This window comes from Dermacentor variabilis, chromosome 9 (genome assembly GCF_050947875.1).
Source record: "Dermacentor variabilis isolate Ectoservices chromosome 9, ASM5094787v1, whole genome shotgun sequence".
Taxonomy (NCBI): Eukaryota; Metazoa; Arthropoda; class Arachnida; order Ixodida; family Ixodidae; genus Dermacentor; species Dermacentor variabilis.
In genome coordinates this window covers 137,120,237-137,134,134 of record NC_134576.1, presented here as the reverse complement: position 1 = coordinate 137,134,134, position 13,898 = coordinate 137,120,237, and the positions used below count along the sequence as shown (strand labels likewise).

Here is a 13,898-nt window from a genome sequence, read left to right as displayed (position 1 = left end):
GCGCCGTCTCAGCCTTTGGACATATACCGGCTAAGCCGTGCCTGTTCGGTAACCCGCGGGCGGGTCAACCATAGTTTCCTACAAAAATCGCTAGAGGGAAATCTGGCGCTAGTGTCTACGGTAGCTGAGAGTGCGGCGATCCAGCCAGCATGGGAATGACGGACGGTATACTTCGATTTGCTGAAACGTAGTCCTTCTGGCTTCAAGCGGCTCTGTGACTTTCCGAATTGATTATACTGAACAAAATGTTGCGTTATGAATTCCACCATTTGCAGTGATTTTTGAAGTGTTTATATAATATTGCTGCCGCCTTCGCTTGCTTACGACAACACGTCTGCTTGGAAATTTAGGCCAATAAAGCCAATCAGATAAAGCGTAATAATGCAAGGCCGTCTGAAGGCACAAGCGCGAAGATTAAAAAAATCCACTTACTATCATTAGCGTGGTATCTGAGCGATCGCAGAGTCAGAGTCGCCCTCTAGTAACTTTAGTAAGAGGTTCTGTGGGTCCAACCCACAAATGCTCGGGTCCGTGGTGTCGCAACACACCAAACGTCTGCATACCGCAGACGCCCCTGCGGTAAGTTCCTTATTCTTTTGAAAAGGCACAGCTGCTGCAGAGAGAAAAAAAAAACAGCGATACATTGGTTTCCGGTGAATTTTATTTTTATTTCATTTCATTATTATTATTACTTTGCATTATTCACGTCACTTATCGTGCGACTTCAGCCTTCTGTTCAGCCCACTGGTTCACATCGATGTCTGGTAAGTCGGAGCAGTAAACCATGCTGTTCCTAGGGTGTTGAAAAGTACGGAGAAAATGTTATACATTCTTAAGCTAAAGGCTCTGCAGAAACAAAGTGATCGTTGCAATGTATCACACCTCACAACTTACCATCACTACAAAAACTGGTAAAGTTTAATTTTCTAGTTTTTTTTCTTCAGAACCGTAAATGATCAAATTCCATCTAGCACCTTAAGGAAAAAGTCTTCTAGTAAGCAGAAGCCCAACTATATTCTCTTGCAATAAAGCTTTCTTGACAAAAATACACACTAATCATGGAAAGCAGACAGCTGCCTTTACTGCATTGTCAATTTCGAATAGTCTATCATCACACTAAAACCTGTCTTCAATAACCCAGCTCAAAAAAGAAGTACTATCTTTTCTCATCAACATCTAACACTCCGCGCTTCACCATGCATTCAATGATCTGCTTTATAATTTATTTCCTGCTTTGGTGTTACGTTTCTTCTGTTGCTATTTCCTGTGATAATTAATAAAATTGTATTATTTTTCTTGCTGTTGAACTGCTGCTTTATTTCACTTATTTTTTTATATAACTAATTGACAGGAGGTCCCCATACAGCCTTGTGCTTCGGGACCTCCTTCTGTAACGTCACGAATGTATATTTCATGCATGCCCAAAACAAATAAACAAACTTGAAACATTATGAACGCCGAACGTACTGTTTGCCGGGGAGAAGGAAGGCATGGCGCTGAATGGTGTCCGTCCCTTCGGTGTTCTCGCAGACAATTTTGGCCAGCGTTGTCTCCCGAATCGTTCGTAATTGACCTGCCAGGGGAAGGGGGTACGATATTTCGACCTTACTGAGATATACTGTTAGCTTTGATACAAACTGCGCGACAAGACGGGATACAATGTAAGGAAAGGGGACAGTTTGCATCACTGCATTCGTATACCAACACGCCCGGCTATCAACTCCATACTGTTGTCTTAGGCCTATACGCTTACTGAATTCCCCCAACAGATCACTGAAGAAACTGAAAAATCCCAGCGGCATTTCAAGAAGAGATAATTGCTGACAAACAGCGCGCAACAAACGACCACCGAGATGCTGTAGTTCCTTTTGTTGTTTTCTTTTGCAGTTTTCTTTTAATGTTTTCTTTTGTTTTCAAACAATATTTTTACCACTGTTTTACTAAACTTCTAGCTTGTATGTTGAAATTATGCACAATTATGCACAACACACCACCACAAGTTGCCGCAATTGTATCTGATGTTCATATCCCTCTTATGTTGCGCTATCGTTATCAGATGGTATAATCACACGGAACGCATTTTAAATGTATCTTCGGGCGGTGCTTCGCGGTGCCAGTGCATCAATGTCAGACTGAGCGATAGCGGTGCTGTTAATTCAGGCTGGGACTTGAACCTTGAACAAAGCGTCAGCGCCGCGGTCCATGTTTCGGCCACGATAACAACGTTGCCAGCTCGAAATTGACGCGCTACTGCAGGGCAACGTCACGCCGAAAATAATCTGGAAGTGCTATCCATGAGGTACGTCTAGCTTAAAGGTGATTAGCGTAGGCCGCGTTCAAACTGCACAGAAGGATGTACCAGGCGTGAATGAACCGGCCTGTCCACCATGCTCGTAGTAGAACCGGTCGCCCCACTTGAGCCTGCCCAGGGAATCCACGACGATGCACGCCATGGTTGGTCCCATGCTGGCATCCGCCAATGGGTACTCGCTAATGGCAGCCGAAAAGAGGTCCACGTCTCGAACGTCCCTGCGGGGCCAGACATAGCCGGCTGCGAAACGTAGACCTGAAGACCTGCTGCAAACTAAAGTGCGTGCTCGCCTAGGCACCTGCATTACTCTGACTTAGCTGTATATGTACTTTGGAAGTACAGGCTACAGAGGACTGTGACCTCAGGCAGACCTCTCTGCGTTTCCTCAATAAATTCTCCTATCTCTCTGACTCAGCCGCGGTTATGGCAAATAACAACCAGTGAAATCCACGTTAAACCAGACATATGTCAGCGACATCAGTCATATTACAGCACGGCTACAGCAGTCAAGTGGCTTCTTCTTCAAGAACGAATGCGTACTAAATCACGTGCTTTGACTAAATGGTCGTGCGTGATACGAGACCATCATGCACGCACTCTAGTGACTATCACTTAGTACGTGGTTGTCGATGCGTAAGTCGTACTCAAAGCTGCACTACTCAATAGCAGTAGCGGTAATGTATTAGGCTATATGTATGCAGATGCAAAGTTACACATTCAGCGTACATGCATATTACCGTGCAGCGACAGACATCGTCGACGTCGGCGACTCCGTACTTATCCACGGACCATAACAGCCGATGCAATGAGACGATTAGATGAATATTTGGCAGCCATCGATCAAACTGATCGTTCGGCAACAGAGAACTTAAGGGATACTAAAGAAAAATATTACGTCGAGCTATATCGATAGACTATTCGTCTAGTAGTCTATCATCACTTTCTGTGCGGCGATATATCATTTAATTTAGCTACGTAAGAAACTGCATAAAGAAACCACCCGCGCAAACGGACGAGTTGAGGCAATCTCCACGTGACTACCCTCTATGCCACTCTCTGTGAATCAGCCGTTGCTGACGTCACATGAGAGGTTCCATATTCGCAGGAGGTGTCGCCACTTCGATTTTCCATTTTTGTAGCTTTCTTACTCACACACACAAAAAAAACTCTACTCTCGCTACAAATGACGAATTCGATATTGCAGAAGCTTTAAATTTCAATCTAGTTCGACTTCATATATTCCTTTATTGTCATTTTAAGAGACACTAACGAGCAACACTGACTCATTAAACTAGTAAAGAATTTTGTAAAAGCTCGGTTACATTTATTTGATGTACAAAGGCTAACTGCTATAGTGCTGACCGAAACTTCAGCGTCTGGAGATCGTATGACGCCACCGATTTCAAGCTTTCTTTTTTTCATATTGTTTATAGGTCGTTTCAACACTGGAATATTTCTGAAAACTAGCTAAGTTGAGTCTTCTGTTCCTTTATAATGCAATGCAGCCCTATTTTATCGATGAAGAATTAACAGCACCTGTGCGCACGCTGTCAAAATTTGTGACGTCACAACGAGCTGGTGTGCGAACCACACGACCGCGGCGCCGCGAGCCGTCGAACTCCCGCGTCATTTCTGGATTGCCAAGTCTTCATCTCCTGGTTGGAGTAACTGTCTTGCTATTAGAGAAACGCAGTTTACTAATGCAGCTTAACCAAATATTACTCGTTAGTGTGTGTTCTTTTTAAGGCTACTACGAAGACATTCCCTCTCACTCGTAAATTTTCGCAAATAGCCTGGCTGCGTCCTCGGGCATGAGTCCTTTGTGGTGAAGGTCCTCGAAGGTGGTGAGCTCCAGGCCATGACAGAGCCGCACGTAGTCGGCATAAGGTCTGACACCGTTGTCCCGCCCCCGCTGGATGTCGGTGGCGAACAAGTCGACGCCAAACAGATCGCCTGGCCGAGACAACGCCATCGCGATCAGCGCACGGTCGCCGTGCCTGCGTAACCAGGCGACAACCAGCGGCTAGGGCTTACCTGGAAAAACTGCTACCTAAACACACGGAGGGAAATCATTGCATTTTGCATAAAAATCGCTAAGAAAAAAGAAGAGGCGTCTAGTCTTGGACTACTGTAACTGCGTCATGAAAACACGCATTTTGAATACTGTGAGCTTCATCATTCAGAATTTCCGAAGCGGACACAAATCGTATATTGGAATGTTAACTAAGTTTAAGTTATAGTAATGAAAACTCGCTCCGCGGTAAGTCCTTAGTCCCCTCAGAATGCGAAGTAATCTTTGTTCGCCCATAAACTATTAGCTAGACCTAAGCGTAACAATGTCCAAATATCATGACTTTACGATGCTGCCTTGGGAACTTAAACCCGCCTTTTTTTCACGTCTTTTTCTAGCTGATCAAGATTCTGTTGAATTTCTGGCATTCTAGGAATGCAATTTGCAATTCAGTTTAGCACTCTACTTTCGCGTCCCTTTAATTAAGGAACGTCAATTTTCAATTTGGATGCTTTTAATATGATTTATTTAGATAAAATCGGAAACGTTCGTAACTAGTGTGTCACCAGATTCTCGTCAAACAATAAATTGTTCAATGAACAGAGAATTATAACATGAGGTGACTCGAAAATATAGTCGAAGTTTCACCCGAAAGGCGAAGCATCGATTGCGATAGCAAATTATGAGACATCCATATGAAGTAAGGATAGCCGTTTTATCGGCCATATAAACGTGTAAACATTCGCTTGTTAACTAAATTAAAGAGCACGGTGTAACGCTCGCACAGGCACACATGAACACATCTCGCTCTATGACCGCGGACACGCTGCCAAAACGCTGGCGCGAGGAGTAGCGGCAGCAGCTGCGAGCGAAAGGACCTTCGCACTGCCTCCCGCTTCAACGCGAACTAAGCAGCGCACACCAAGCTATCATCCCTCGGTCGCTTAGACTTTGTACCCATCTCAGATTGTTTTCAAGATAGCGCCCGCGCTGGGCTGCGCCATGCGCAGCAGTCGCCGGAGAAGAACAACCGCAGCACCTTGAGAGCGCGCGAGATCGAGACACTATCCTCAGCGCACCCTCGCACCACGCTTTCACTCGCGCCTACAGCAAGCGGCGTGCGGCCACGACGCTATCGCACTGCAGTTGGACCTTATACGGAACACGACGCCGATGGCGGAAATCCGCCTGGAATTTCCGTATAATCGCCATCGCAGTAAAACGTTCCGGCGATAAAGCACTTGGCGCGCAAACAGTCAACGTTCTTTAAAAAACGCAGCAACAGAATGGCACGTTCTGCAGATTCACATACTACATGCAAGTAAACCAGCCAACGCAACCCAACCAAGAGAAGATAAAAGAAAAACGCAAGAACATGCCACGTTGCCATGTGTTAATACATAAATAGCGCGTACTTTCATTAAAGATCGATCTCTCTAATGACACATTACACTATGGTCCAAGAAACTTTTATAGATATACCCTAAGAAAGCTATAACAAAGACGATTCATTGTTGACCTCAAAGAACGTCTTTCTTGCTCGACCTTAGGACAGCTTATGCGTACGAGTTCCGCGTTTTCCCATCAATAGCTCCACGCGCGGCTTGGCTTAGCTGAAGGACATATACGACACACAAAAGCTACATATACAGGCCACTTCCAACCTGAGACGATATGGATCGGAGAATCTATACATGCCACAGTCAACACCAGCAGTAATCGGAGACCGCATCGTATAATGCAACGCTTCGTACATGCGAGTTGGGTTCTTCTAAAGCAACACGGCAGTGGGTTTCGTCACCTGCTGAAGGCATTCATTGGCTGTCGCATGAGCCCCCTGGCGAGGTTGTCCCAGAGAGATTGCACAACGGGGAACGGAGCGAAAAAGCGCCCCGCCAGCCTCTCGTTGCCTGCGTCTGTCCAGTTGGAGTGCAGTCTGGCAAACAAACAGAACAATTGAGAGGCCGTGAGTAGCAATGGCCGACACTCCCAGGTGCTGGTCTAGAGGTATGCGTACATATACGCAAAAATTATGCAGACCCGACGCACATCGCACATGCGGAGCTGTTTATCAAATACTATAAATGTGCCCATTTCATTCCTCGGCGTAAATTTAGGGAACTCGTGCGCGCACATGCCAACATGTGCGCGCAGGCCACATGCCAGTTGCTAGTTTCCACATGCCAGTTGCTAATTGCCACATGTCAAAGAGCTATTTGGAGCTGCCACGAAAGAAGTATGCGTGTGATTGTGGCCTAATGCCACAACCAGTAATACACCATGTGATTCGCTTATGTTATTAGGGCTCTATTGATTACAGAGAATTCACATGATCGACAGACCATGCCGAGCCACCACACCACTCGACAAAGTCTGCCTTTCGAAAAGAGGCTGCTCAATTGCTTACAGTGCGGCTGGGACGTTTGATCCCGTTCCTAAATGGATTTCGCTTCTGGACGCTTGTGTTTGTTTGCCCGATTTGTGAACTTTAACTGGACTGCGTAGCATGGGTGCATTTGTTTTTCGTGCGCGTCTAAATGTGATGTAATTAATTTTCGCATGATACTGCTCTGAATTCCATGCAATAAAGAGAAAGAAAGTGTGATTGTGACCTAATGGTTATAGAGTATCGCTCTTCTGTGCTGAGCATCCGAGGTTCGATTCCGCCATCGAGGACGTTTTATGTATGGCTTAAGATAGCAGCTGCACCCAGCAGCCACATAAACGAACACGTAATTTCTCCTGTACTTTCCTTGACCTCATGTTTTGTTGGGTTCCTAAGGTTGTTAAAAAATGTATGTATGTATGTATGTATGTATGTATGTATGTATGTATGTATGTATGTATGTATGTATGTATGTATGTATGTATGTATGTATGTATGTATGTATGTATGTATGTATGTATGTATGTATGTATGTATGTATGTATGTATGTATGTATGTATGTATGTATGTATGTATGTATGTATGTATGTATGTATGTATGTATGTATGTATGTATGTATGTATGTATGTATGTATGTATGTATGTATGTATGTATGTATGTAATATTGCAAAAGCCTAGTGACTGCTATGCATCTGCGACTTGCACAGGTGCGCTTAATGTTTTATTTTATTTACTTAATTTTTTACCATTAATTAGCCCAGCTATGCAGGATTATTTGGTCTTAACTAATACAAAGAACACATCGCGAATCAGGCCCCGCCATTACAAAAGTGTTCTGAGGCCAAAAAGTGTTCGTAAGAGCTAAGCTCAATCATGATGCTAGACGTATATAAGCGAAGGCAAGCAGCCAATGGGAAACAGCACTTACAAAGCTTTCTATATTAGGCCACAAATATTTTACGCACATCGAAGAACACTGCTACATAACCAAGCATAAAATCACATTCGAATGCTGGCTCGCCTCTGCACAACGCGTGGCAGCAGCGACAGCCGCACAGGCACAAGAGCCAACACGGTATGCAGATTAGTACCTTGCACCTCGCGGCCGCTTGGGTTTCCTTGCCGTCTAGTGCACTGCAGATGTGTGCAGTGTTCCGGCACTCCGTAAAAAAGTGGCGGACGTCTGTACGACGCTCACGCTTAAGCGCCAGATTTATCACCGACGTGAAACCGGATAATTCGGCCCGCTGCGGTGGCTCATGCGTCCAACATGTGTCAACACGTGTGTTTACCTCAGTTTTCAGGGACCGAGCAGCAAATTCATCTCTGTGGTATGATACGCTCAGTTTTGGTTTCGGTGGCCTAAAAAAGAATAAAAAGAAAAGCCGCAATGGCTTACCGGCTATGTGGCATTGCGGTGCTGATCATGAGGTCGCGGATTCAATCCCGCTCGCGGCGGCCGCGTTCCGATGGGCGCGTAATGCAGAAACGCTCGTGTGCCGTGTTTTGTGTACGCATTAAAGGACACCAGGTGGTCGAAGTTAATCCAGAGCTTCCCCCTATGGTACCCATCATATAGCCCACCGTGCAGCTCCGGAACGTTAAAATCCACGATTTTTTTTTTCGGCACACATCGCGTAAAAATTCAACCCAGGTACTAATTGTTATTATTTTTTATCCATTAATTTTAATTTCCTGCACACATTGCGGTTAGCAAGGCTTTCACTGCACTCCCCGTCCGAAAATCGTATATTGTCATATGGGATTATAAGGGAACATACGAGCTTTCACACAGCATCCAATATGATTTGAATTCATTTTGCAGCGAACAGCAACAGAACCTGTGCGGTGGGACGCGAGGAGAAAAAGAATAGCTGTTTGTGACAGCTTGAAAGGACCTGGCCACACTCAGCAGCACACGCAGGTTAAGCGAAGAGTACAATAGAATACGATAGCATACACAACGCGCCGTAACAACAACCTTCCAGCAGGTTCAAGAAATATAACTCGTTTTAAAAAAATTAGAATAAGAAGTTCAAAATATACATGGCATTGTAACAAAGATCCACAAAACTCGATCACATAGGCTTATGGATAGAGGGTGCACAGGGCAAGCGAGTTTCTCCAACCATGGAAAGGTCCACTTGCACATTTCACATTTATTTTTATTCTCTTTTTCTCCCACTCTCCTCTGGAATCATTTAGTCTCATTCCCCATCCCTATATAGAGTAGCATGTCAGCGGTTGTACACGCGCCGGCAAAATTCTCTGTTTTTCTAATAAAGAACTCTCTCTCTCTCTCTCTCTCTCTCTCTCTCTCTCCAATCGTGGAAGAAGGATGCGCCTCACAGCTCAAACCGCCTGTTGACGGTGGTGTGGCCGAATCGGAGTGCGGCGGCGGCAAACTCGTTGAGCAGGGTCGCGTCCACGCCGGGGTCGTAGCGGGTGTAGCCCTGGCGCCTCGGGAGCAGGCGGTACCTGGCGGTCAGCGCTTCGCCCAGAACCGTCGTCGCCCAGCCGCCGAACACGAGGTGCTGCAGGCGGCCCTGCACGATCCTCCTGCGAGCGGAAGGAGGCGTGCACGTCGCGCTCGAGGTTCATCACCGTGAGCGACAACCACCTCGAGACAGAGAAGTGTATAGTTCGGGGGTTATACCGAGTGCGGATGTCGCGTGAACTGCGTCAGGAGGAGAAGGAATTAAGAGGAGGGGAACGATCCCACAACCTTCGTGGGATCGTTCCCCACCTGCGGCAAGTTGTTTGTTCATCCTTTTTCATTTCCATTAATTTATCGTTTCGTTATTTCATCTATTAGGCACAAGTAATTTCCCCTGTGTTGTCCTTGGTGTCGGTGTTTGTTGTCTTCTTATGATATGACTAAAAAAAATCGGGCCCCTCGGTTAACCCCCTTTCGTCTCGTTTATATATATATATATATATATATATATATATATATATATATATATATATATATGTTGCTGCAGCATACACGTGCCTCAGCTTAATGCGAATATTTGCTCAGGTGTCTTTTTGTCCTTAGACACTCATCTCGAGCCTCACTCAAGTAGCAAGGCACTGTACAAGCAGCCACCTAGCGGCCCGGCAAAACGTGCAGGACAAATCACAGGCGCAAAGTGTCTGGTAGGGGTAGTGAATGCTTCGCAGTAAAGAAGGAAACTTTAACTCTTTCGAACGGCCATCGACGAGCGAAAAAGCGCGACTTGCCTCGTGACCTGGAAGAGCCGTTCGTCGTCCCAGTTGGGATTGACAGCGTGCAGCTTCCGCGCGATCCTGTTGTGGTCGCGCATCCAGATCGTGTGCATGGTCACCTGGCCGACATTCTGGTTCGTTCTGACGTCACCTGCGTGAAGCGACAATGGAAGCCGGAGCAGTTGTGCTTCCAGGGCATAGGTCTTGCGATGAAAGCAATAACGTGTAGCATGGAAAGAGGCAATCTAAACATAAAGAAGACCTTTATGTCACCTTTGTTTCATCGAGCATGTGTTTCGGATTTGTCCATTATTTGCTAAAGCATATACTGACCTCTTGGAGTTCGTTAGATAACCTCGGGCTCGCCAAAAAATGGTCCTGACATGCGCACCTTACCGATCCTCCCATCCTTGTCTCTGTCGACCCGCCCGCCCTGGCTCCTGTACGTCGACAGTTTTAAACCATGCCTGACCTGTAGTCCCGCTCCCACGGACGCACATAGGCGAGCTACACACTGTGCTAGATCATTCAACATGTGCGAACCCGTTTAGGAACGCTGCAATTCCGTCGAAGGGCAAAAGTTAGTAAAAGGCACAAGTCTCGTACCGGCGTGGAAGCACATTCCACTGTCCCCGTGGTGGCTGCAGTTGTCCATTGCTGGCTCCATGCTCGCAGGCAGGAGAGTATCGCCGTTCACTGACTGCGACCTCAGGAGACCTGCGTTGAAAAGTGATTGCAGCTAGGCCACATTAGGCCAGACTTCTGTAGCCTACGGACCATAGATAGCGTCTTAAAATTGGATTATCTGTATCTTCTATAGTTCACATTAACATAGTGAATAGCATACTGACAGCTATAACGACAGACTGAATAAGTGAATCCAAATGGTGACTGAACCATACGATGCGTAATTGATTGAACGATCGATCGATATATTAGCCGGCCGGCCGACCGACCGACCGACCGAATAAATACCTGATTCATTGATCTATTGATCCGCTGACCAAGTGAATGTCCAATTAATAGATTATCGACTATTTGAGTGTCTGGTTGGTTGAATGTCTGGTAGATGTAAATCAATTGATCGACAGGCTTCCCACATTCCTCCCATCCGTAGCTCCGTTGCCACAACCCCATTAAATGCACTCGTAAAATCGAGGCTCTGTGTTTACAAAGCAGCTTGTAAACTATAGAGCAGTTTGCAACGACAAACTCTTCTTGTGAACGACAAGCATTGCAAACTTAGCGCGAACGTATCTTTCTTTTCTTTCCTCAACTGCCTACAGGCGCTGTGCTTTTTATTTATTTATTAAATCCTGGGGTGTTAAACGCCAGTACCAAGATATGGCGATGAAGCGCGCGGAGTGGGGGACACAGGGATAATTTTGGCCACCAGGGGTTCTTTAACGTGCCCCCAATGCACGGTACACGGGCATTCTTGCATTTCGGCCCCATTGAAATTTGGTCACCATGGCCGGCATTTCGTCCCCCGACCTCGAGCTTAGCAGCGCAACGCCAAAGCCACTACGCTACCAGGGTGGGTATACAGTGCTGGTTACGTAAACCAGTTAATGTATAGCCTTCTACGGTGACCATTCTTGATTTTTAAGAGATAGGAAGCTCTTCAGAGAGTTCTCTTCGCATGCGTATGCACTGTGCCGCTTGCTCATCTCCACGCAGCCCAGCGTAATTATCAGTGTTATGAAAGTTGATCCGGCCAGCACAAACGACAGCGCTGCGGCGACACTAACTGCTGCGGACGGCGGCGTGAGGTGCACTGATGACGCAAGTACTGCAGATGGCTACACCAGATGCGCTGATGGCGTTCCGATCATTATAAGCCGTTGTCGCTCTTTCGCGCCTTATCCATTCGCGTCAAACGATTATGAACTGTGATGTGTGTGTGGCCCGACCGCGTGGACCATATCTTGAAAGCGATCTGCGATGCGGACAGAGAGTACCGACAGCTGATACCTTCGCGCGCTTTGTTCTTGTCGCTTCGCGTTGAAGATAAATGCGGGGGACCATGTCTTGAATACTATCTGCGAAAGGGTCAGGGTGCAGCATGTGCTCAGAGTTTCGTCAGCGCTGTGCTTTCGCCGTTTCGTTGGCGTTGAAGCGACAGGCAGCTCGAAGGTAAAGTCGATCGCTGCTGCGGACCATATCTTCCAAGAGATTGTCTTACGTGGCGGATGGAAGGACTGGCGGACAAACGGGAGGATTTCCTCGTTGGGTAAGCATTAAAATGCTTACGCATTTAAAAGGCTATCTACCACTACTGCATCTAGTATCAATATTGTTCTTGTTAATTGACTCCACGGCGTAAGAAATCCATGTTGCAGGTCTTATACATAGTAAGTTTCCTAACGATTAGTGAACTTGCCACCTGCACTAATAACAATACGGATAATAATTGTTATAAATGAAGTCAGAAACATATATACGCACCACCTTTCATAGCCCGGAGCACGCGGACCGCGTCTTCGTTCACTCCGTAGATTTGCGATCCATCGATGTAAGACGTCCTCGAGTTGTGCTGCTCCCTATAGCCTGCGTGCAATGCGTTCCAGCAAGAGACATCCCACTCCTGAGCTACGAGACGATTTTGTCACCGTGAGTTTGACAGTTGAGCTGTTCAAAGTTTCACGCGCAGTAAAAAATAAAAATAAACAGGAACTGTGCCGGTTGGCGGTTGGTTGCGATAGAGGGAGAACTGATAGCGGTACTGCATGCTGTTGGTTCTTCCAAGAAGGACGGGTGAGAAAACGGCTAACAAGAGGAATACTAGTGCACACGAGAAACGGCTTCACATACAGGGAGCTGAAACTACTACAGGCGCCACAATGGCTCCTCAACTGCAGACTGCAAAGGTCAAGGCAACCGTGGTATGTGATATGTGATTATATCCACATGTGTGTGTGTGTGTGTGTGTGTGTGTGTGTGTGTGTGTGTGTGTGTGTGTGTGTGTGTGTGTGTGTGTGTGTGTGTGCGAGCGTGCGTGTGCGTGTGCGTGTGTGTGTGTGTGTGTGTGTGTGTGTGTGTGTGTGTGTGTGTGTGTGTGTGTGACACATTGCATTGAGTCGCAGCTAGCATTTCGTTTTCATATATTTGAGATTTTTTTGAGATTTATCATTCTTCGAGTGCGCGCACTTAAACCGGTGCAACGGCCTGCTTGTGCCGAACCGATGGGCGTGCACTTACCAGAACGGCACCGCGTGCACCACAGGGAACGCTGGAAGGCCATCTGGGTCTGGTTGAACTGCCCGTAGAAAGGGTCGTCAGGGGGAATGGCGATGGGCAGCACATCCGTCGTCGTGTCGAGTCCTTGGAGAGCAGGTGTGGAGCGTACGTTAAAAAAGTAATAATAACTCTTGGGTTTTACGTGCCGGAACCCCGACCTGATTATGAGGCACGCCGTAATGGGGTACTCCGCGGCAATTTTGACCACCTGTTTTTTTTTTTTTTACCGCGCACGTAAATCTAAGTACACGAGCATGTCGGTCCCGTCTAAATGAGGTCATCACAGCAGGGATCGAACCCTGGACTTCGAATTCAGCAGTGCAACGCCACGGCCACTAAGCTACCCGCGGCGGGTAGCGTACGTAAGGACTTCACTGCTTACATGCAGTTTGGCCACAGCCATAGCAACACTTAGAACTGCTTGGGTAAATAAAGGTGCCTGTTCCTTCCACAAAACAAAGTTGCCCAAGTTTATTGTGTGCTAGCTACAACGATTATCATCACCACCGATAAAAATTTTCAGGACCGCTAGGGGAATGCAAAAACGCCGGTGGCTTGGTTTCATCGTCAAAATTAATCCGGAGCCAGGCCTCTGCCTCAGCGTCCCTTATAGCCCGCCGTGTACATTCGGGGCGGACATTAAACAGAAGCACTTAATCAGTTTAAACTAGCGAACTATTCTTTCATATTTTTTTAGGCGATAGCCTGTCGCCCATGTGTTCCTTTCCTTTTTTCTC

The 13,898-nt window shown here is 46.6% G+C and overlaps 2 protein-coding genes across 2 annotated transcripts; both read right to left on the bottom strand.

Annotated features, from left to right (window-relative positions):
* Nucleotides 1-698: 698 nt before the first annotated feature.
* LOC142557644 (peroxidase-like) lies at nt 699-9,341 on the bottom strand. The gene is made up of 6 exons (XM_075669627.1): nt 9,061-9,341; nt 6,124-6,258; nt 4,084-4,308; nt 2,360-2,529; nt 1,468-1,573; nt 699-793 (listed from the first exon to the last, which is right to left on the bottom strand). Exons 2-6 carry the CDS (start codon nt 6,150-6,152, stop codon nt 712-714), a joined length of 612 nt encoding a protein of 203 aa, XP_075525742.1. The 5' UTR covers nt 6,153-6,258; nt 9,061-9,341; the 3' UTR covers nt 699-711.
* Nucleotides 9,342-9,744: 403 nt separating this feature from the next.
* LOC142557643 (chorion peroxidase-like) lies at nt 9,745-13,337 on the bottom strand. Its single transcript, XM_075669626.1, has 4 exons — nt 13,123-13,337; nt 12,370-12,471; nt 10,528-10,638; nt 9,745-10,072 (listed from the first exon to the last, which is right to left on the bottom strand). The coding sequence occupies exons 1-4, from the start codon at nt 13,163-13,165 to the stop codon at nt 9,891-9,893; spliced, it is 438 nt and encodes a 145-aa protein (XP_075525741.1). The 5' UTR covers nt 13,166-13,337; the 3' UTR covers nt 9,745-9,890.
* Nucleotides 13,338-13,898: the final 561 nt, after the last annotated feature.

Excerpts from the sequence above, each read along its gene's own strand:
- LOC142557643 (XM_075669626.1), bottom strand. The coding sequence starts at position 13,165 with ATGGCCTTCCAGCGTTCCCTGTGGTGCACGCGGTGCCGTTCTG. Across the intron at positions 10,639-12,369 it reads GCTCCGGGCTATGAAAGGTG|GTCTCCTGAGGTCGCAGTCA; the intron begins GTGCGTATATAT and ends TTTTCAACGCAG. Across the intron at positions 10,073-10,527 it reads TGGAATGTGCTTCCACGCCG|GTGACGTCAGAACGAACCAG; the intron begins GTACGAGACTTG and ends CGCTTCACGCAG.
- LOC142557644 (XM_075669627.1), bottom strand. The coding sequence starts at position 6,152 with ATGCGACAGCCAATGAATGCCTTCAGCAG. Across the intron at positions 4,309-6,123 it reads CCAATGAATGCCTTCAGCAG|GCACGGCGACCGTGCGCTGA; the intron begins GTGACGAAACCC and ends CTGGTTACGCAG. Across the intron at positions 794-1,467 it reads TTCCTTCTCCCCGGCAAACA|GAACAGCATGGTTTACTGCT; the intron begins GTACGTTCGGCG and ends TCAACACCCTAG.